The sequence below is a fragment of the Xenopus laevis genome, chromosome 8L (genome assembly GCF_017654675.1).
Source record: "Xenopus laevis strain J_2021 chromosome 8L, Xenopus_laevis_v10.1, whole genome shotgun sequence".
Classification (NCBI taxonomy): Eukaryota; Metazoa; Chordata; class Amphibia; order Anura; family Pipidae; genus Xenopus; species Xenopus laevis.
In genome coordinates this window covers 5,120,846-5,143,929 of record NC_054385.1, presented here as the reverse complement: position 1 = coordinate 5,143,929, position 23,084 = coordinate 5,120,846, and the positions used below count along the sequence as shown (strand labels likewise).

Here is a 23,084-nt window from a genome sequence, read left to right as displayed (position 1 = left end):
GATGTTCTTTGTCGTTTTGTTTTCCCTTTCTCAGTTTGGCCTCACAGATCTCTTATGTTCCCACCTTGCTTGTGAGATAAACTAGAAACGGTTGCCCTTGGGCTGGTGAAATCTACCGTCCCAAGCCTGACATGTCTGTATACTGGACTCTAGTGTTCCCTTTCTTAGTGGTCACTTCATCTTGAGTGGGAAGTGATCAGCATCTCAGTGAGTTCCCTCATTAGGCTTTTCTTCTCAAAACTGTTTATACAGCTGCCTCGCCGTCCTGCTTCTAATAGTCAATAGTCCCTTTGATTTTCCAGAGAAAACACCCTTTCCCTCATGGTGTTGAGAAACCCCTCATGCTAAGGCCACTGAAACATAATCTTCACCCCCCGCATCATGTCCATGTTTCTTTTGAGTGGAATTTGTATATCAAGCCCCAGTGGATTGGGTAGAAAGGTTCATAGTCTTCTACAGGACATTTATGTTGATATTTGGAGTTATTTTATGATATTGGCTGCGCACCTTCTTACCTCTCTCGGCGTTAATCTTCTTTCTTTTTCTTGCTTATAATACTTTAAGTGAGTAAGAAAGCAAGGTAATGCTACCAATGTAGAACATGGCAGGGAGCTATGGAAAGTAGAGCGTTCTTGCCAATATCTTTCACAACCTTGCAGGTTTTCCGACATGCTGGCTTTCATAAAAAGTTCAGACACAGCCAGGTTTTCTGTTTATGTTAGAAACTGTGTCCTTTACTACGGAACAGGTTTGTGGGAGGAAATATTAGTTACTGATCGTCTCCTTACATCTCATTGCTATGCTCTGTTGACAGCCTAGTGTATATAGAGCCGTGAGTGCAATATTGCTCTGTAATGCAAAGCATAGGTAATTGCTCTCCAATAAGACTTTAGGGACTCATTTTCATTGGCTGTTGAAACAAGCCATTCAGGTCTTAGAATCTCTCTTAAAGTGCATTGGATACAACAAGTAACTTCCTTTGTGTTTAAAGCTGGTCCATCCAACCAGATTCCATGGACTGGATGTGGCCTTCCAAGATATTTTTATGGCCCTCAGGCTGGTCTGTCAAACCAAAGCAATGGGCTGGATGAAGCCTTCCAAGAGATCAGTGTTGGACTGGGATGCCAGGGGCCCACCACAAAACCTTAGGCTGAGGGCCCACTTTCCAAACTACTATACCTCCTCTCATCAACCTCTTTATTCACCTAGTCTCTTTTCTCTACATACTATACTATCTTCTTCCATTATTAAGCCTCTTTGTTCTCATAAAGAAATAGGGAATGACCATGAAATAGACCAAATTGTTAGAAGCAAGAAGCCCACTTACCCCTGGGCCCACCGGGAGTTTTCCTGGTATCCTGGTGGGCCAGTCCGACACTGCAAGAGATTTTTATGGTGCTCAGGCTGTTCAAGAACTCAATTGACCTCAATGGATTTACTGTATATCATCATTATTATATTCAGGGCCTTGAATCTGTCATCTAGTGAATTATACTAAATATACAAGGATGTTCTACAAGGTTAAGGCCCTCCAGATGACTTTAACCCCTAATGCAGATGTGCATCTGTGTTTTGGAGTAAACAGAAGTCTCCGTCACATATATATATATCACTTGGGGGGGAAGGAAGATCACGGGGTGTAGCTGAACCAATTTGTATAGGTCATGAGCCAGTACCGGTACATCATCATTATTCCTTAGCCTTAAGGTAGCTTGGCCTGGCTCCCTACCAGAAGACCGATAAAGGCAACCTTAATATACTAAATTTTAGATAATTAATTACAAGGAAACATTCCCTTCTGTACATATCAAGGATAGTTACAACATCATAAAAGCTGAATGAATATTAGGCAAAGGTTATTTAGGGTCATCACTTGTTTACCCGAATAGTAAATGCATTTATGGCTCTTGCAGGCAGAACATCGGTTTCAACCTGGCAGATAAAATGGGTTTGGAAAATAATGTTGCTGTGTATTTTAAGGTAAACCTGTGATTTAGTGCTGGATAAATGCCTCCAAATGATAAGGTATCACGAATGCACAGAACATCATCAAATGGAAAGGCATTTTCCCCCCTGTGTTTGTGCCGTTGGGCCCTACAGTGCATTGTAGCTTTCCAAAACGGTTTTAATTTAGTGAACAATAAGGCGGGGAGCAGCTGGATGCACACCTTGTGATTGAAACAAACAAGTCCTGCTTTGCACAAGCTTCAGCGCTCTCTCTCTCTCTCTGGAAATGGCAAGAACACATGAAATACTTTCATTCTGCCTCGGCATTCTCTCTGACAGCCTGGGCAGCGTGCCAGCCCCCCAAAGGAAAATCTTCACGCTGCCTTAGCCATCCCCGGTGTGCAGGTGGAGTTCTGACTCAGATATAGACATGATCATTGCTGTACATGTGCCTCTTGCAAATCAAGCAGATATCAGACCCTTGGGAGGCTGCCCGGGAATGCCGGAGTGGATTTCTGATGAGTCGAGCAGAACACAGGATGCCCACGTCTGACTCATTCTCCCTCCACTGACATCCAAAAGCAAACATGGAAACATTTCATCAGACTTGTTTACTCTATTGTCATCTCTTCCATAAGAAAGTATTAGTGTTTTGTTAGGGATAGAGTATGTGGATAGAGTATGTGTGTGAAAAACCTTGTGGTACCTTCTGCAGGCCTATGACCTGTCAACAAGTCAAATGTCCAACACATCTTTCCAAAATTGTTATCTTGGGACCATCTCTGATTCTGGCCAATGATTTATTTCACATATTGAAATCTTCAAAGTGTGCTAAAGATTTATGACTTCAAACACTATTGTAACCTTCTGCTAACTGGGTTTCTTCTGGCTCATCAGCAGCTCTTACTATATGTCCTTCCACTTGTTGCACCTATCTACCAGGCTTTACTGTAGTCTCCACAACTCCTGGGATAAAAGTGAAAGTCTTAAGGCTTGCATATAAATAAAAAAGTGAAATCCTGTCTACATCGGAACACCTACTTCTAAATACACCGCTAATCCTGGTCTGTTCTCCAACTGCAACCTTATTAGCTCTCCTGTCTCAAACCTTTACTACTGCATAGTACCACAGCATATTCAGAATATCTTCAACTAATTCAGTGTTTAAATGTTCCCTGAAGAAGTATATGATCATAGGAAATGGTCTTGAATAATCCTTGACTATGAACCTTCGACCTTGTAATTCCACCAAAGATTCTTGGGTTCCCCATTGCCTCTAACTTGTAAACTCAGCTCAGACTGGTGCTTTTAAGTGGATACCATAGTTTATATATCTTCCTACAATATATGGATGTTACTTGGATGAAACTGGACCTCATTCAGCATTTGTATAAACAACTAGGCAGAACAGATGTGCAGGAGGGTGAGCTCTTCACAGATGGTTTAGAATTACTCATATACTTTCCAAACACACAAGCCGTCACTTCATAGATAAGAGATTTTGTGCCAATTCCTTGAGGATTAATTCCAGTACAGTATCCTACAGCCAATGCCAGTACTGGGTTGCAACAAATATGGATAATATATGGCTAAGGCAGAAATACAGCTCTGAACAAGTTAGACTGAACTGACTTTTTTAATGGCATTTTATAGGAAACCAGATATAAAGACGTTATTGTTTCTCTGCTGAGCAACTCCTGGACCCCAAGAAGTGCTCTGGGCATTTGTCAGAGGCAGATTTACAAGTAGAAATTATGAGTGTGGTTTTATTGCAGTCAAGTAGTTTTCTGCTAATTCAGATAGGGTTTGAATTATTTAATACAAAGATGTCACCATCTGGCTTTCATGTCGGAATCCATTGCCTTATTTACTAGTCTGCTGGCAGCTGGTGTTTGTAGAGGGTTGTTTTGTTTGAATGGAATAAGAAAGTCTTGTGCTCCAGGAACACTTTGTCACGTCTGTGCAAACGGTTTACATCTGTCTGGCCATCTTCCCCGTGTAGTGACAATTAGTTTCGCCCAAACTGTGAACGCAGCAACGTCCCTAACTAAACAAACATTCAGCTTCAGTCTCCAGTGTTTACTTCTTAGAGGCATCGGACCTGCGCACTTACCAGTTGAAGATGATGGGAATTACGGCTTTTCATCGGTATGGTGGTTGCAGTTACGGTTTCCATGACATTTTTTCATGCCATTGGCTTCTGCCCAAATGGCTTTGTATATTACTTTTTGTCTACTGCAGTAATCCCCAACCAGAGGCTCTTGAGCAACATGTTGCTTACCAACCCCTTGGTTATTGCTCCCAATGGCCTGGTGCTTATTTTTGAATTCCTGTCTTGGAGGCAAGTTTTGGTTGCATAAAACCAGGTGTACTGCCAAACAGAGCCTCATTTAGGCTGCCAGTCCACATAGGGGCTACCATATGACCAATCACAGCACTTGCTGTATTTAGCACCATCCAGGAACATTTTTCATGCTTTCATTGCTCCCCAACTCTTCTTACATTAAAAAGTTGCTCACAGGTAAAATAGGTTAAGGACCCTTGGTCTACTGCTTAGATCTAAAACAAGTGCTTTGCCTTGGGTTCCCATAGTCATAAATGATTAGGGCATTAAGAGTGGCCTAAGTCAGTCTGTAAAAGTAGCCAAATGGTTTATTGATGTTTGCTATGAGTTGGATTGGATTTCGAGGAGACACTTCTGATAAAGGGTGTTTGTGTGGGAATCAGCTGTCTAGAGATGAAGTGCGTAGTACCCTATGACAACCAGACTTGACCCAGGAAAACATATAAAACTCACTAGCTGGAGTAAAACAATGTCATCCCTTAAAAGCCTAAAAATATAATTTTATATTAAAAACCATTTCTGGTTAGCTTTATGGAAGCGATGAAAAGATATCCGGGGCGATTGTCCGGTTCGGTATTCCAGAACCTTTTTTCTTTTCCCCTGCGAAAGAATGACTCAGTGTAGAAAAATGTCAGAAGCGCAAATATTTTAATTTGATTTGTTTTGGCTGATGGGAACAGGGAAAGGAGGGTGGGTAATTCCTTACACTGTTCTGGCAATGGAATTCAGACGTTAAACAGACATCTTCTAAATGCAGCCGAGAGTCACTCATGTTAGCGAGTCATATTTTCGCAGTGTGAGAGGTTTAGCTGTAGGGATGGAAAGATCGCTGTGGTGTTTTCTGATGCACACATCCTATTTCTGTTTACAGAAGCTTGGCGTTCTGCCTGAACAAATTCATGGAGAGTAGACATGGGCACTTTAACTCTTTGCTTTTGAATGCCTTGTTTTGATGATGCCTTACATATTATCACCATGCTCGGCAACCTGCCTGGTCTACCAGATGGTCTAGTGTTTTTGGTGGAGTTGCTCCTTGTTGGGTACCTACTGGAGACTTTTGTTGAATGTGTTTCTTGGGCAGGCAGCATTTCAGTTGATTAGGTTTGAATCAGAGAGGGCATTCTCCTCTTTCTTCTTAAATCCAGCTCCACTACTTCCCTGTTGACATTGATTCCTGGTGGAAAGCAGATTGAGCGCTGGGTGAAAAAACTGCAGGTTGAGTTTGATTGAGGAGGTTGAAGGTATGGTTGAAGGTATGGGTTGGTATGGCTGATTAAGACTGGTGATACTGGGTGATCTCATATTCTTACGCCATTCCCAGTCCTATGTGCATATGTAAGCTTAGCATGCTAATAGCAATCCTGGAGGTCACCATTGTTTCTCTCCCCTCAGAACCTGCAGGCAAAGCTTCTAAAATTGTTCAGTAAGATCTAAAATGTCACTGGCTATTTGCCAAAGCCAACAGAGTGCCCCTTTTGGAAAGTGGCACATAGGGTTCATTTTACAACACAAACCACAGTATGTCATAATATCAAACGTGGCGGGAGATAATTAAGTAGACCTTTTGTAATTGGGAGCTTTTTAGGGTTTTAGTAGTGTGTGAGTCAATAACATTGTTCTACCTGTGTGCAGCTGGAATTGACTTCTGTGCTAGTTTTTCCCACTGCTGATTCCATATTAATATGTAGTATTTAAGTGATAAACAGATGCTGAAATCTCCACTACCCCAGGCGACAGTTACATGATGGTTATGCGTGTGAGCATAAAGACAATAGGGCTGCCACGTTTTCTGTAAATAAATACTCTGTTGTTCATTGTTCCCTAGTAGCTGCAATTGCCTCTAGTGCCATTTTTATTGGTTGGTAGCAAAAAATAGAATAACCTGTGGTTTCCCAGAGCCCAGCTAGAGTCTACTGGGCCACATAGCAAAAGAGTTTTAGGGCCCACACCAACGGGAAGGATGATCTAGGCTGAAATTGCATCAAGACTTCTACCAGGTCTTATATATTGCCATTTGGGCTAGGTTTTACTATACTTTAGATATCACATGTCATATATTTTAAATAGAGCTTGGTTTCAGTGAGGTCTTCTGCGTAGACTCCATAGCACCTATCATCCACTGTGAACATGAATTTTCCACTGATTTGGAATTAAACCCAGGACAATTAAAACCATCCCCTTCCTATCATCCATCAGGTCAAGGTTGGACCAGTGGTATAAAACTTCTTCTGGCTTAAATGCTATTAAAATGGACAGTTTATCCCCCTACTCCTTTTTCTAAGGCAGCTCCTTTATTGACTGGATATTAAGCAAGGTTTACAAGATGTATTTTCTTTACTAGAAAAAGACACGGTGTAGATAAATCACTCTTGATTCATTTCTAGCACACTCATCATTCCAGCCAGATGAACCACTTTCTCCTAGGCGCGGTTTTCCATCGAAACCTGCCAGTTACATTTGATAAACCCATTTACAGTCTAAACAAACATCGTAGCAATGTGTTCATTTGAACTTCTAGCAAAAGCAGGGCAACATCTGATGACGCTTCCCGGCAACTCCATTTCATAAATCTTTGTAGCTTTCTGGATTACACTTCATAGTAATTTCATATCAAAATTTTAAGTGGTGGAATGTTCTATTTAGCTAGAATGTTGCCAAGAACCAGCAGAAGGCCATCTCTTCATAGGGCCACTTGCAGAAACCTACTTCAATTAAATTAAAATAGATGAGAACGCACTATTGTTTTTTAGCCAATTTGCCAACATCTGGGTAAATTATTAGGTAGCTAGTGTCTTTCCTCTGTTCCCCATCTCCAATGAATTCCTGGCATAATTGTCTTCTTCTCTATGTACTTTATTTTCCTATAGCATAAAAGTTTGAGCTGTAATCCTCAAACCCATCATTGGCCTGATTCCTAAATGTGTACATGTCCCTCAAACATTCTACAAACAGAGAGTTCTTCATCCTTCTTTGCTCATCCTACATGACTTTTCCGTGTGACTTAACAGGGTGACAGACATGGAAATCCAGCTTGATGCTCTCAGATGTTCCATTGCTTCCTGAACTTTGGCAGCTGGTCCAGAAACTACCAGGTCAGGGCAGACAATTGGCTCTATTCATGGTATTTAGAAAACTACTGAAAGGCCCTCAATGAAAGAGAAATGGTAAGGGTCATGCAGGGAATGTAGCCCCCTGTTCCATCAATGTCGCTATTGCTCATGCCATTGTTATATAATGGTGTTAACACTTTAAGAACTTTTATGGAACTTAAATAAGACTCCGTTTTGGTCACCAAGATTCATCGTAAACACGGCATTAACAGTGTCTTATTATAATATCAGATATATTATTTTTTACAGTTAAAAAAGAGAAAACCCTGCCCACCATCAGGTCTTTTTGAGCTTTGGCTCGCCTTAAAAAACAAACATATAAAGATTAGCACTTAAATAACAGCAGCAGGTCCCTGGCACATAGACGTTACATGGACCAATATGTCAATGGCCAGCGAGATCTCTCACCTTTTGCATCTTTCATGACCCAGGGTATATTGGACATCTGTTCTTTGCCGGTTGAGGCTCATCATGGTCACATTTGTTCATGGATCATGTGGTAGAAGGTTGAAAGGCATTGCTAATTGTTTTACAGGGGGGCTATTTTAAGTTTGCCCTTGGCTCATCTAGTTTATTGCATGCGAGGCCTGTTATTAGAAGGAATCTGCCATAGCTGGTACCAAGCTTCCATATGCTACCTAAAAAAGCCATTGACTAGAAGGTCAGCCATCATGTAGCAAATCAAAGATCTGTGTATGCAGGCCTTCATAAATGTCTCATAAAATGCCACTTTTACATTATACTAACTGATAATGGATTTAGGAAACCATTCTAGCTTTGTAGAACATCTCTTGTTGAGTAATCGAAAGGCACTGCCATAACAGATGGAGAGTTCTGACTTTAGATACTCCCATTGAATAGAACCCAATCTAAGATATATCGTAGTATTTATTGATGGCTGAGTATGGAAAATCTTGGGTGGGCATCAGAGCTGAACCTCCTGGCCTCTCAAGGACAGGCAGGATAGGTGTTTCCCACAGAGCTCTGGTTTTAGACTTGAAGAGTGCATTAGTGTTCACCAAATAGTTTAGGAGATTTTATGACTTTATACACTCTTTTTTTTTTCCACAGTAGCAAATTGCTGGCTTTGCCCTTTTCCCCAATAATTACATATAATTTTGTTTTTCTGGCTTTCTGACTTGTGGCACTTAGCACAATACTTGATTGGCAATTGGCTTCCTTGGCTATAATAATAATAATAATCATTCTTGTAAATCACGGGTTGTGCTAAAAGGTTTTGAAGTGCTGCATACTGAAAGCAGCATCTTGATCAAAGGCTTTTTTATTTTAAATAATTGGATACCATTGAGACATAATCACCTGGAAAACAAAACATTAAATTTGTGAAGTGGCTTGTTACAGGATAAAAATGTTTTGGTTTTTTAAGAAACACTAATGTGGCTAGGACTTTTTTATAGGTGAGTGTTCACGGTAGCTAGGACCTTTTCATATCGGAGAGAGCTGTGTCTAGGACCTCTTTATAGGAGAGAGAGATAGCTGTGATTTGGACCTCTTCATAGGGGAGAGAGCTGTGGCTAGGAACTTTTCATAGGAGAGAGAGAAAGCCATGTCTAGGACCTCTTCATAGAATAAAGAAAGTAGTGGCTAGAACCTCTTCACAGGAGGGAGAGAGAGAGCTGTGTCTAGGAACTCTTTATAGGATAATAGGAGTTGTGGCTAGAATGTCTTCATGGAAGAGGGAGTTAGCTGTGTCTTGGACCTTTTCATAGGGGAGAGAGATAACTGTGTCTAGGACCTCTTCAAAGGAGAGAGAGCTGTGGCTAGCATGTCTTCATGTAAGAGAGAGCGATAGCTGTGCCTTGGACTTCTTCATAGGGGAGAGAGCTGTGGCTAGGGCCTTTTCATAGGAGAGAGAAATAGCCGTGTCTAGGACCTCTTCATAGGAGAGAAAGAGAGCTGTGGCTAGCATGTCTTCATGGAAGAGAGACCTAGCTGTGTCTTGGACCTCTTCATATTGGAGAGAGCTGTGTCTAGGACCTCTTCATAGGAGAGAAAGAGAGCTGTGGGTAGCATGTCTTTATGGAAGAGAGAGCAATACCTGTGTCTTGGACCTCTTCATAGGGTAGAGAGCTGTGTCTAGGACCTCTTCATAGGAGAGAAAGGGAGCTGTGGGTAGCATGTCTTCATGGAAGAGAGAGCAATACCTGTGTCTTGGACCTCTTCATAGGGGAGAAAGCTGTGGCTAGGGCCTTTTCATAGGAGAGAGAGATAGCCGTGTCTAGGACCTCTTCATAGGAGAGAGATAGCTGTGGTTGGACCTCTTCATAGGAGAGATGTATCTGGCTTGCATTTCATTGAAAATATGTCTGTGGTTAGTTCCATTTTAAATGTTAACGAGGTGTACTTATTACAGGTATAATGTATGATTTAGAAACATTGTTATATACAGTATGTGTCGGAACACTCGACCCATGTGCTTAGGAAGGATCCCATCCAGACTAGGAGGCATGGAAAGATCTCTTGGGGTTGATTCCCAAGCTTCCTTTCCCAATATCTTGCCATGACGGGGCTTCCAGAAACTTTAGTGATGGCAGCCATAGCGAGGGAGCAGTAGCTGCAGTTTAACTGTAACTTAAATAGGGGGCTGTGATGAGATTTCATATATGAAGTCTGTGAATCAACCCTATGAGATCTTTGCATGTCTCCTAGTCCTGATGGGATCATTCCTAAGCACCAGGGGTCAGTTCCCTCTCTCTCCATCCCATCTGCACAATGTAGAGGCCAGCCTCCCTGTATTTATAGCCCACAGCTGGTTTTATTCCTAGAATTTTCTTTGCTCCAGCGGAAGAGAAAAAGATTCATCCTCTGTGTGTTTGTCATTTTTACTAGGTGGTAATGAGCGTGACATATGCCGGCCAGGATAGGTCACATTCCTTAGGATGCCTCCTGTTTGAACGGTTCTTCCACCAAAGCAATGTCCTCCATTTGCCTTATTTTATCTTTAGCATGTAATGTTCCAGGAGACATTGCTTAGCATTCCTAACTGCCTACAGAACAGCTCCTCCCTGATACTCCCATTGGGGTGCTCAGGTCATGTGGCCAAACACCAAATATTAGATTATATAGAAATCAATCCATGGGTCCCTCTATTTACTATCCTTCAGCTGAACCAACTGGACCTCCTGCCTGTATATAAATGCCCCTTATTTCAACCTATTCCAGGGTGGCCTTCAAACTGGTTATTGTGTATAGCCCACTGAAGAGCTCTACGCCTGAACATGTTACAGCTCTGAGCTCCTATAAGAGCCCATGGGTGTTTCCAGGTACAGTATAGGATTTTTAGAATTTGTATCCTCTTCACTTCTCTCACACTTATTCCTATCGCTTTAACGGAGTAGGAGAAGGGAATTCTGCAAAAACGCACGCAATGATGTCATTATTTATTCAGCGCAATGGCTAAGTGTCATTCCTTCCCTGCGTTCTTTCTGCTTTGGAATGGAAATGTGCCTGGCAGCCTGTGAAGTCTTATGTCAATATTGATCCATCTCAGTTTTTAGAAGACTTGCATTTTTTCTTGTCCATTCACCTGCATCAAATTTTTTTTTAGGCTTCTTAGGTTAGGGACTGATAAAAATGACAAGTCAAAATAGAAAAACTGTGATTTTCAATTTAAAAAAATAACGCACGTCAAGAAGAAACTTGCAGTCTTGTTGGAATAGCGATTTATCAATATTAATACCCAAAAGCCAACTTTTGGGTGACATAACAGTATGAGGGTATACCTATGGGAGGAGGGAGGTGCCATATTGATTCCCTTAGACAGTACAGTATGAGGGTATAGCTTATTGTGTGCCCAGAACATTCCTTCTCTGTATATTTGTATTTATACATATGGGAGGAGGAGGTGCCATATTGATTCCCTTAGACAGTACAGTATGAGGGTATAGCTTATTGTGTGCCCAGAACATTCCTTCTCTGTATATTTGTATTTATACATATGGGAGGAGGAGGTTCCATATTGATTCCCTTAGACAGTACAGTATGAGGGTATAGCTTATTGTGTGCCCAGAACATTCCTTCTCTGTATATTTGTATTTATACATATGGGAGGAGGGAGGTGCCATATTGATTCCCCTAGACAGTACAGTATGAGGGTATAGCTTATTGTGTGCCCAGAACATTCCTTCTCTGTAGATTTATATTAATACATATGGGAGGAGGTGCCATATTGATTCCATTAGACAGTACAGTATGAGGGTATAGCTTATTGTGTGCCCAGAACATTCTTTCTCTGTATATTTGTATTTATACATATGGGAGGAGGAGGTGCCATATTGATTCCCTTAGACAGTACAGTATGAGGGTATAGCTTATTGTGTGCCCAGAACATTCTTTCTCTGTATATTTGTATTTATACATATGGGAGGAGGAGGTGCCATATTGATTCCCTTAGACAGTACAGTATGAGGGTATAGCTTATTGTGTGCCCAGAGCATTCTTTCTCTGCATATTTATACATTTTGGTAGGAATTTTGTTTATCCAAACACAGAGTAGGACAGTATTACGTCCATTAAGGCAAGCAATATACCGGTTTCCATGCACATAAACATCTAGACAGTCACACTTCCACCTTCTATGAAAAACAATATGGCAACTCCTTTAGTAAAAAAAAAAAAAAGGTGGCCTCAAATATTTATCACCAGTAGAAATAATTTCACCTAAAGAGAAACACTGCACAGCGCACACTATTTACTTTGTAACACTGACCAAGCCCTAGAATTTAATTGGGCGAATGAAGGGTCGTGGAATGAGCAACACATACTGCAGCAGAAACCTGATTATTTGGGCAAATTCCTGTCTGCTCTCGGCTCGGAAAACATAACATTCAATAATAAGAAAATAAAGTATCAATTCCCCCCGAGCTCAGCACAAAATGAGTGGATCGGCGGTGCCGGGGTTGAAACCCTAAACTCTCATTGGTCTCCATCAGAAACTTCCTGCGGTTCCTTGGTTTATGTTCCCTCTACATCTGTTTCCCATTTAGCTCTTGGTAACCAACATGTTCCTGGGTTCCTTTCTCTCTAATCTCCCCTTGAAAAAAAAACTCCTGAATCGGCAGAATCTAAAATTAGCTTTTATTTTTTTTTCATTAGAAACAGGTTAACATAATGGCTCCATCCCTTGCATGTTCTGTAAGAAGACTTGGCTGACCATTGTCCTACCAACTGGAAATATGGATCTACAGTAGTTTGGCTTCTTCTTCTTCTTCCGCCTCCTCAAAGAGGCCCCTTCTTGCATGGTCCCTACGTTGGCTGTAAATGGACATGCTTGTTCCGTGACATGCCCAAGGCCCCAGTTTATTGTGTGGAGCTACTGAAGTGGGGCTCTGTGTTTGGTCTGCTTATAAAGTGGCCCATTGTCTGCTGACACAGTTTGTCGTGTCTCCCACACACACCAGCCAAGAGCGTCTCTTTTCCACTTGGAGCATACTTCACATTCTCTGAGGTGGATGTATGTACGTACTTAAACTGAATTACTGTGTCCTCAGCTCAAATTCTTCCTCTGGGAGCTTTACGTCTGGCAGCTCCTCCTTATAAGTAGATGGACTGGGACTCAGGAGGAATAAAGTCCGTTCTGTCGCTATATTTGTACCTTGTGATGTTGAGCCTTTTTCTTTATAATCTCATGAAACTGAACAGACGTCGGGGCATTTGATCTGTTGTGTACGGGGGTCTTACGGATAATGAAGACAAGCTGCCTAGTATAGCAAAGCAGCTCTAGGAAACCTCAAAAGTCTCCAAAATATGCCGAATGGTTTGCAGAAGGTGCTATGAAGACACAAAGTGTCATGTTGGGGCTTTATAAGCCCACCGATAACCTGTGGACTATATCTTTATGAACATTGACGTCATCAGGGCTTAGTGATTTCACTCGTGCTGTACGACTCTTGAAATGGGTGTATTTATATGAAAAAATACTTAAAGAGAAGGATATAATACTTTATCTCAAGAAGTCTATGACCTGTATAAAAGCACTCAGCCTGCAGCCTCATGACCACGAGGGTCTCTATTCCGAGACTTCTGATATATTACATTAAGGGGGTATTTTAATATTTCCTAAATGTCATAATTTCTCCGTCGCCATTGGCATAGTTGCCAGACTCCGTATACATGAACTCACGTCAAATAGTACCGGTGCAACCTTGTCCATAAGTACTCCATGCTCGGAGCACAACATCTTCAACAGTGAACAGTGCAGAGGGGTTTACATGTGGGTTACTGCCCTATATATTTGGATGGGGAAAGTGGACAAACGTTGGGAGCAGTTTACTGTAGGTTACATGAGGATGGGAACCACCATGAAAGCTCATGAATCAACATGGGAACCACCGTGAGCTCCCTTTGATCTGCTGAATAATATATGTAGGGTGGTTGCCCACACTGTGCCATGTACTTGTTCATTATGGCCGAGCCTGTGCTGAAGAAGCATTCAGTGACCTGGGCGAATGTTGCTCAAGGAATTCCCTGTCTCCGCAAAAAAAATGATTAAAATCCAACAGAATTCCGTGCTCTTTTATTGAGTCCCATTCTTCCACCGCACTTCCAACGCAAACTGAAGGCTTTTCCCACCAACTTCTTTCTCTTCAAAGAGCATCACCTCCATGCAAACCCAACTTTTTTTTAACAAAAGTCAGCCTGATGGTTAAAGGGGAAACCAGAACTCTTAGAATTGATTTTTGCCTCCTGTCATCTGTAGTTATTCAGCCTCTTGTAGTTGGACTCTGAGTCATCCGCGGGCACCTTGCCTAATTGAACATTCATTCTTGCTTTGTTTAATCAACAGCTTCAAGACTTTGCAGCGGCAGCCCCAGCTGTGGCCCAACTCCTTCTCTTTCCATTTCCGACTTTAACTCACCCCCTGCTTCATTTACCTGCCACAACGAGTCGGGTGTACGTTATCATTTACCTTGCGGTTTCAATTAGAGCTACTAATTCCCAAGCTTTGTTTCTATAATAAGGCAAGCCGCCAGGAGTTTACAGTTTACACTGCTGATCAGTCTCTTTGTAGATGCAGAGTATTTACTTTAGGAATAGGATGGGACTTGCTGAGCTGTAATTTCTGACATTAGGCTAAAAAGCGGCACTGCTGTTTCTACACCTCCTTTCATTATTGTGAGGTCTAATCCATCATGTCTGAACAGAGTAAATAAAGTCAATAAAGACTCCAATCAAGAGAGGAAGATAAAGAATGTTGTTCTGCTTAAAACTAATATTCACAAATCAGAGGTTTTATTTGATTTGACATTCACCTATGTAATAACCATGGTACAACTGAATCTGTGAGGGCAAAACATCCCTATATATGTAACGTACATTTTACAGGCCAGAATAAGTATCCTAATCGGTGGACGTCGCTTTCTTCTGTGTTTCAGGGAGATATTCAACAGCTGATGATTGTGCCTGACCACCGTGCGGCCCATGATTATTGTGTACACTACAACCCCGACTGTGACACCGCTATGCCCGATGCACCCCAGTCCCAGGATCCCAACCAAGATGAATATGTAAGTATTGCAATGCAATAAGCCACCACTAGCCTAGTCTTTAATGTCCTGTTATACTGATTTGATCTTCTCGCATATACCAATGTAGAGTTTTGGGGTACTTTTGGAACACCTCACGCAATGCGTGTCATTGTTTTGCAGTACCCCGACGCTGCTGAAGCGGAAGGAGAAGGTTATTACTATGAATATCCTTACTACGAAGATGAGAAGACCGAAACTGTAACAACCAAGTCCACGGCTGATAAAGCCGAGGTATTAAGGCCCGAAGCTCAAATTGAAGAGGTAGTGTATTCACCAAACACAAATAGTACAATGTCTTTATTCTGCTGTTTTTGGTGCCGTTATATAGTATCTAGTAGGTTCCTCCATATGGTTGTTACCATACCTGAGCCCCTGTGTTTCCCATTAAAATTAATGGTATCAAGCCTTACTCAACTGGCCTGTAGCAAGCGTACAACATAATTCCCTATATTTGATAATGGAGAAACAGAACATTTTTGAAGAATCTGATATTCCCTGGCCAGGCCCACTTTTGCATCCAATTTGCAATCGGATAGGAATCAGAGTGTAGCTGGACATGTTGCTCTCAATTCATTCATCCATTGATCATCAGCCAATGCAAGTGGCTGCCCTGCCTCATCGAGCACCTAATAAACAAAACATTGGCCCATCTGGCCCCTCAATGGTTGGCCATACTGCATAAATATGATAATTCAGGCCTTAGGTCAATGATTAAATCACAGTGAGTATTATGTAGACCCATTCTTGGCATGATACAGTCCTTGGCCAATAGTGTTTTCCTCTTATCTGTATTAATAACTCTCTCCAACCTTTGATATAGTAGGTCATGGTTTTTATCCCTTTAAACTAAAAATAACTTTTTTTTACTTTCAATCTTTTTATTCAACAGGAGGAAACACCCACAACAACTGAAGCCCCTGCTATCCCCGAAACTGATGCTCCAAGAGTTGAGACCAGAGTAGAAAGTAGAGTAGAAAGCAGAGTGGATAACCCCACGACAGATGACTACAACTATGAGACTGTACATGAGGAATATTACACCGCCTCTCCTTATGAAGATATCAACTACTCTGAAGGAGAGGAGACAGGAATTGAGACTGTGACTACTGAGGAAGGCCTCGTCGATGGAGAGGGAGACATTTTGACCAAAACTGTCATCACAAGCAGCTCATCCAATGTAATTTGCATATTCCTTTAACATGTGTACTCTTGTCTTAGTTTGTGGCCTAGTAAGTCTACAAAACAAAAAGTCCGTGTTTACAAAGAAGGCCTTCAAGAGACTTTCTGTTTATGGACTTTTTAAAGAAGGGTTAAGGTCCATTCCGAGTTCCATAAATGCGCCGGCATCTCTGTAGCCTGTTGGGTGCATTCAAAAATATTCTTCTATATCTGAAGTAAGCCTAGTGGCTTTGGGTAGTTCACCTACAAAAAGTTTAGTGTAAATTATCAATATTGTGTTTATCAGGCTTCCATTATTACAGAACTTAAAGGCTGGACTTTGTGTTTTATTAAGCATTTAATGCTGGGCTACATTCCCCCAACCATGTATTTTTGTATCAGAGGCAGATATTAATTGTATGTCACTGGATTTTTAGGGTTCCTCGGTCCTCACCAGCGGAAGTTCCAAAAAAGACGACAGTACCGATGGAGATTTCACAGAAGTGACGGTACATGAGTACGACCAAGAGAAAGGCGCTTACTATGACATCTACGATGATAAGCTCTTCACCGACACTGAAGATGGAATTGGTGGCCAGCCGGCTGTACAAGAAGAAATTAGTGTATGTCTTCAGAGTTATTCATTTGTTCCACACTCTCAAGAACCACCTTCACTTGTCTGTTGATTGTATTAAGATGCTTGCACAAAAGACCAGAAATATCAGTTATATCTCCCAGATGCCTTAGTCATCCATCCACTGGACCTTCTAGAGACCCTCAGCCCTCCCAAGTTATCCTGTGATGTTGCAGCTTTTGTTAAATTCTTTCTTTTATATGCTTCAGATTTCAGGTGGGGCGAGAGGTGAAAAAGGACAGAAGGGAGAGCCAGCCATCATTGAACCCGTAAGTTCCTCTGAAATACAAAATTTTGGGGATCAGAAGGGATCTTTCTGATAATGAACAGTGGGACAGCAACAACGTAGGCAGAAAGCCTACTCCTAACTAACTCACGGCTCATAATTTCCTTGGATTAGTTGGGTGCAGAAAAGATGAGAAGGTTATGATATACCAGAGTGTCCATTCTGGAATTATTGATGAAACATAGAAACTTGGCTGCCCTCCTTTGGAGTCACTGAGAACTGCAGTATTGTCCAGGGGAGAGAAGGGCATCCAACATGAATACTGAATATGTTCAGGTAGAGTTCCATATTATACAACTGAAGCAGCACATATAAAAGACTCCGGGCTGACTGAATTAAAAATCAACGTCCAACCACGAAGTGACACACAGACCGCTCCAATTGCTACAAGTAATGTAAACACTTGGATGCGCACCCATGTCGAGTATCCTCAGATGTCTGAATCTGCAAACAAAGCACTAACAGCAGAATAAATATTGGCAGAATCCCCGGATGTTTGCACGACGAATAACCGAATGAGTTCTGTTCATTACTGGGCTCAGGGCAAACACACTCCTTCACTTGCACCACAACAGTCTGGGGTAACCAGCTCATTCACCCTTCTACTCAAGTTTGTGGTTTAAATTCAACTTTAGGAACCTCACTTCAGGTTCTTTTGGTAAATCACTCACTGGATTGTATGTGTTCAGAATTGACTTGATGGGGGGGATAAGTGAAATTGGTTAGGAAGGTCTTGTTCATTTCTTCTCAAACATCTCAAACTCGGGGTCATTTGTGGATAATTTCTCTCATTCCATACAAAACAGCACTGCTGTACAGCTGTAAAAGTGTGAAGCTGTGGAAGGTACTAGGGGGAGTTTTCCCCGTTCCTTCCATTAACAGCCTATTAAAATACAGGCAGCAAGAGTCTCCAGTTGGCTGGATTCTGTTGGGGGCTGGAGTCGCCCCTTGGACAGCTGAACATATCCAGGAGGGTTAAAACAAGCCATGATACAGCACATAGTTCCCCAAAATAGCAGGGACAGAGCATAAAACCTGGAGCACGTGTTTATTATGCCACCCACAGAGGGCATGGGTCTCACACTCATCTCTGGGGAGGCCAATAAATCATTTGCAGAAATGTTATGGCAGGAATCCACTGGGATGACATCATTTTGGGATATACAGACCGCTAGGGGCAACATGGGAAAATTCTGTTTATTTTATACATAATCAGAGCAGCTCCCACACAGTCTCATACAAATCTCTGAGGAGCTGGGAATGTTGTATTAAGCCTGTTTATAGTACAACCTGAATCAGCTACCGTCTTGTTGCTTTCCATAGAACAATGTTCGATAAGTCTCTGCATCTCAATCTGGTGTAGAACAGCAAATAGACTATTTATAACCCCCCAAAAAACTTTAAGCATGGAAATGGACTCTCCATAGGGTTTCTTACATTCCTCAAGCAAGAACATCACTGTGACTTCTGGGAGGTCTCTGTAGCACAGGCAGACAACCGCCTATAATAAATAACAATATTTTTGGATTTTAGCTCAGGCTTTTGCAAGAGATTATGCAGATGTAGTAGAAACCCCAAACATTCCCTTTACATGTCCATATGATTCTGCTCAGGGCGAAGGAGCTTGGCATGTTGGTAATCCGTGGCTAATAACCAACAATCTCCTTTCTTTAGGGAATGCTGATTGAAGGACCACCCGGCCCAGAAGGTCCAGCTGTAAGTAATGTGTTTTAAATTTGTGGTGTTATTAATATCAAACAGAAAATCGTTTTTTTTGTTTAGAACCTCCAGCATCTTGCAGGAGATGTTGATGGGCAGGAGAAGAGAGTATGCAACTCATTTCTTTCTTCTTTGCAGGGATATCCTGGTCCTCCTGGTACCACAGGTCCTACTGGCCCATCTGGAGATCCCGGAGAGAGGGTAAGTGCCGTCTCTGTGTTATAATTACCCCATGTCCATCAATATCCAGAGCCGTGTAGATGCATCGGGTTTTTGGCCCAAAGATCTACATATCAACATAGCTCTTCCCCATACATCTCATATGTTGGCTTTTGGAGTAGGACAGAATCTGGATAATTGGTCTTGCAGAACAAAGGAAAAATCAAAACGACGCTTCAAAACTTTGCTCAACCTCAAAGAACTTTTATAGATTTGCTTATATCAACAAAGCTGTAGGTAGAGATTGGCACCTGCTTGGTGTGAGAGACACAGTAATGGTGGGAGCCAAATCAGAGCTGTTTGGAGTATTACCCTGTGTAATGAATGCTGTCACGGCTTCCTAATTAGCCCAAGGCATGCTGGGAGTTATCGGTTAACAGTAGCTATAGCCAAAGAATCCCAACTCAACCTGGGGAATCCACCTTTACTTTATAGAACCTTTACATATTTTGAATGAAAGTCAGCTCTTGTGTTGTATCCTTAAGCCACGTCCAAATATCCCAGAGTGTTAAGAGATCTGTTTCCTTTATCTTCATTCATGGTTGCCACCTTTTCTGGAAAAAAAATATAATATTTATCTTTTTTCCCTATTAATAACATTGGGATCAGCCATCATTTTTACCCGTAAAATACCGGCCAGGTGGCAACCCTATTGCTTAGCACAGAGAAATGACATCACACACGCAATGGGGCACACATGGCTTTCATTAGGAACAAGGCTTAGTTTTCAGGGTGTGTCCAGGGTGTCTGAAACTGTGGGAAGTCAGGCAAGAAATCCAGGGGGAGGAAGGAGCAATGTTCCGGAGAAGCAGAGCCTTCCCTCCTCCCTGTGCAACAGCCATAGACCATTACACTATTGATTGTGTGATGGGGTGGGGGTGCTGTGTGTGTTTATTTATTACACTTTTTAACTCGGGGGCCCACTGCTTCTTCAGCTCACTGCTGCCCCCTGCCACCTGCTTCTTACATTTCACAAGGACAAGAATTTTGGGTAAATGCAGAAATCCGGCACTGCCTATGTTTCCGAGAGTCTCAACCAAGTATTCTTTGAACAACGCATGCAAGTAATAACTTAATGATGATACAAATGCCCTCGTTTATGAAACTGTGCCGGTATAGTAGGTTCAGGATCAGCCAAAGCTCGGGAACTTTGCCTCTGAAAGAGCATCTGACCAGATGGTTATTTGGATGGAATTTCCATGCTATACAGCGACACCTAGTGTCTGGAAGGGGTTTCAAGTGCAACAAATGTGCAATAATGTAGGGTGTTTACCCCATCAGACGCTGCAGCCCTCTTTAATAAAAGGGATGTATTAAGAAGGTCCTGCTCAAAAGAGCTTACACTCTCTATTTTATATAAAATACAGTGAATTTTCCTTCTGTTGTGGTTGGCATGGTGATTGTTCTAATGCTGGGCTTGCTAAAGGACCCAGGTCCCACTAATCTGTCATGATGAGATTTCCATTTGGGAACAGAGCTAGAGCTTATCAGATAATTAGGCTACACAGTTCCTTTAGGCGTGACACAAACACTCATTGATGTTTGTTACCAGAAGTGTGGCTTCAACTGGATCATGCCAATTAAAATCCCTTCGTATTTGTATGTATGTAGGTCCCTGCCCCCACAGAGCTTATTAAAGGGAAAAGTAGTCCATTGAGCCGGGCAAAATCTCGCTTTTACTCATTCGAATGTAATTACCTATAATAACATGTAAAGCTGGGAACATCAGTGCTACTTCTAAATCACCATTAAAGGGAATGTAAATCCAAAAATAACACATTGCCCAATGAAAGAAAATGTAATTCTAAGCAACCCCCCAATATCCGTTCTTTAAAAAAATGTCAGTGGTTTTACGTGTATTTGTAGAATTCTATTGAAAGCAGAATCCATCCCTTTCCGCCATGTTGGTGCTGTCTCTTGAAACAATGTTTCGGGTCATATGCACTATTTGTTCAACCCACGGAAACAATGTATCGAGTCGCACACACTATTTATTCAACCCACGGAAACAATGTAGCGAAGGTCAGACCTGCCTGTCTCAAAATGAAGAACACGAGACTAGAAACAGACAGGCACTGGTTTAAAAGAGCCATTTTTTAAACAAATAACTTGAAAACTCGTGAGAATGAGGAATTTGCTTAGAATATTTTCTTTCATTAGGCAACACGTTCTTTTTGGGTTAACATCCCCTTTAATGAAAGTGTTATATTGTCCCATGATTTGCAGCAGTTTTATTCTGCTGCCTATTTATGTACTGGAATAATATGATAAGCAATATTAAGCTTACTGCTACTAGTTTTGATAGCTGCGTTTGGGGGCAGTGCTGCGCATAGAATAGTACCCAAGGCTGGATTTTAATTCCATTTAAAAAAGAAAGTTCATTCAGCCAATATCCTGCCTAAGCTGAAGAATCATAGCTGCTAAATACATAAGACCCCATGATAAATGAAGAAATCCACTAGAGGACTGGTCTTCCCAGAGACTCTTATTCCTGTTCACTGAAGCTGCTGCATTCTCTTACCTCTGCCTCCCACCAGAGGGAGCTCTACTTATCTCAGGTGGTCCCATGAACTAATGTGTTTCAACATATCGTAGGACCAGTCTGTATCTTTTGTTTTAGACCAGTGATGCCCAACCAGTGGCTTGTGAGCAACGAGTTGCTCACCAAACCCTTGGATGTTGCTCCCAGTGGCCTCAAAGCAGGTGCTTAGTTTTGAATTCCAGGCTTGGAGACAACTTTTGGTTGCATAAAAACCAGTTGTACGGCCAGATAGAGCCTCCTGTAGGCTGTCAGTTCACATAGGCGTCCACCAGAGAGCCAATCACATTCCTTCGTTGGCATCCTTAGGAACTATTTTCATGCTAGTGATGCTCCCCAACCTTTCTTATATTTGAATGTGCTCGCGATGAAAAAGGTTGGGGATCCCTGAGTTAGACATTAGCCTGGTTAACACTCTACTCCCTGTTCAAAAGTGGAGTCACTGCTGTGCTTAGTCTATTAAAGTAATTAAATCAGCCTCTAGTGCTGGTCACCATCTGATATGTTAAAGGGCTCCTCTTTATTTCTGTTATTTTTCCTATGTATAATGATATAATGATTCTTCCTTTTCCTGGTAGGTGAGTAAAGTCCATTCTAGAGGAGGCTGGCAGTCTTATATGTAAGTAATTACAATTTCGCTGTTTTTTCTTTCCTCCTAGGGGCCCCCTGGTCGTGCAGGTCTCCCAGGAGCTGACGGATTGCCCGGACCCCCAGGGACCATGTTGATGTTGCCAGTAAGTGCTTTGTCCGACACATTATCAGGGCTATACAATGCAATTTTTTCCATATTGTCATCAGTTTCATAGATGTGCATTGCATTTTAAAAAACATTTTTCTGCCTGTACATTACTACTATTGTCCCCAAAGGAAGCCCTGCCTAGAACTGGCACTTTCAGGCCAAGAAAAGACGCTTTAGAAGTCGAGGCTTCATATATTTCCAAGTTCAATGCCTTCTAAGCTTTTGCTCGGTTCGTTTCATTGTCAATCTAACCAGCATCGCAAGCAGCACTGTAGCATTATATGAGCCGTTTACAGTAGATAAAGGGAATTCAGTCCTGCTTTGTCCCGTGGGAACCAAGTTCTGATTCTGAGAGTTGAACTAGAATCCCTGCTATTCCCTTGAAATTGTTATCCAGGCTAATGCATGTTACAAATATGCAGCTATCTCACCAACTGTTTGAAGTTAATATTGAGATCCCATTCTATCATCGCTCCTTTTTAGGATGTCACCCCAGGTATTTTGCTGGCACTGATAAGTAAAGACTTGCCAATTGCCCAAACACAGTGCAGACCCCATGAAAACACTGGTATCCTCCAGTGGGACCTCACCCCAATCAAGAAGTAGCTATGCACCAACTACAAAGTGGGGGTAGCAAGCACCCTGTTTAAGGACTAGTGTATTGCATCAGTCTTTTTAAAGGGATTGGTTGAGAATTGATGTGGCCTATTCTCAATTTTGATCAATCATTAAAGGGAATTGATTGAGATGAGTTCTGGTCACTTCCTTTACAGAAATCGGAAGCTTCCACCTCTGTGGCCTGCAGGACCTGGGAGTGACCAAACTCATTGGAAGCCTAACTA

At 41.9% G+C, this 23,084-nt stretch overlaps 1 protein-coding gene across 2 annotated transcripts in view; it reads left to right on the top strand.

The window, feature by feature from the left end:
- The window catches only part of col5a1.L (collagen, type V, alpha 1 L homeolog), a 103,262-nt gene that overhangs the window by 35,089 nt on the left and 45,089 nt on the right, over nucleotides 1-23,084 (top strand). For both annotated transcript variants that reach the window (XM_041572351.1, XM_018229490.2), the window contains exons 5-12: nucleotides 14,796-14,927; nucleotides 15,069-15,209; nucleotides 15,838-16,125; nucleotides 16,544-16,729; nucleotides 16,950-17,009; nucleotides 18,701-18,742; nucleotides 18,884-18,946; nucleotides 22,163-22,237. In XM_041572351.1, the coding sequence (XP_041428285.1) occupies nucleotides 14,796-14,927; nucleotides 15,069-15,209; nucleotides 15,838-16,125; nucleotides 16,544-16,729; nucleotides 16,950-17,009; nucleotides 18,701-18,742; nucleotides 18,884-18,946; nucleotides 22,163-22,237 (987 nt within the window). The remainder of the gene's footprint in view (nucleotides 1-14,795; nucleotides 14,928-15,068; nucleotides 15,210-15,837; nucleotides 16,126-16,543; nucleotides 16,730-16,949; nucleotides 17,010-18,700; nucleotides 18,743-18,883; nucleotides 18,947-22,162; nucleotides 22,238-23,084) is intronic.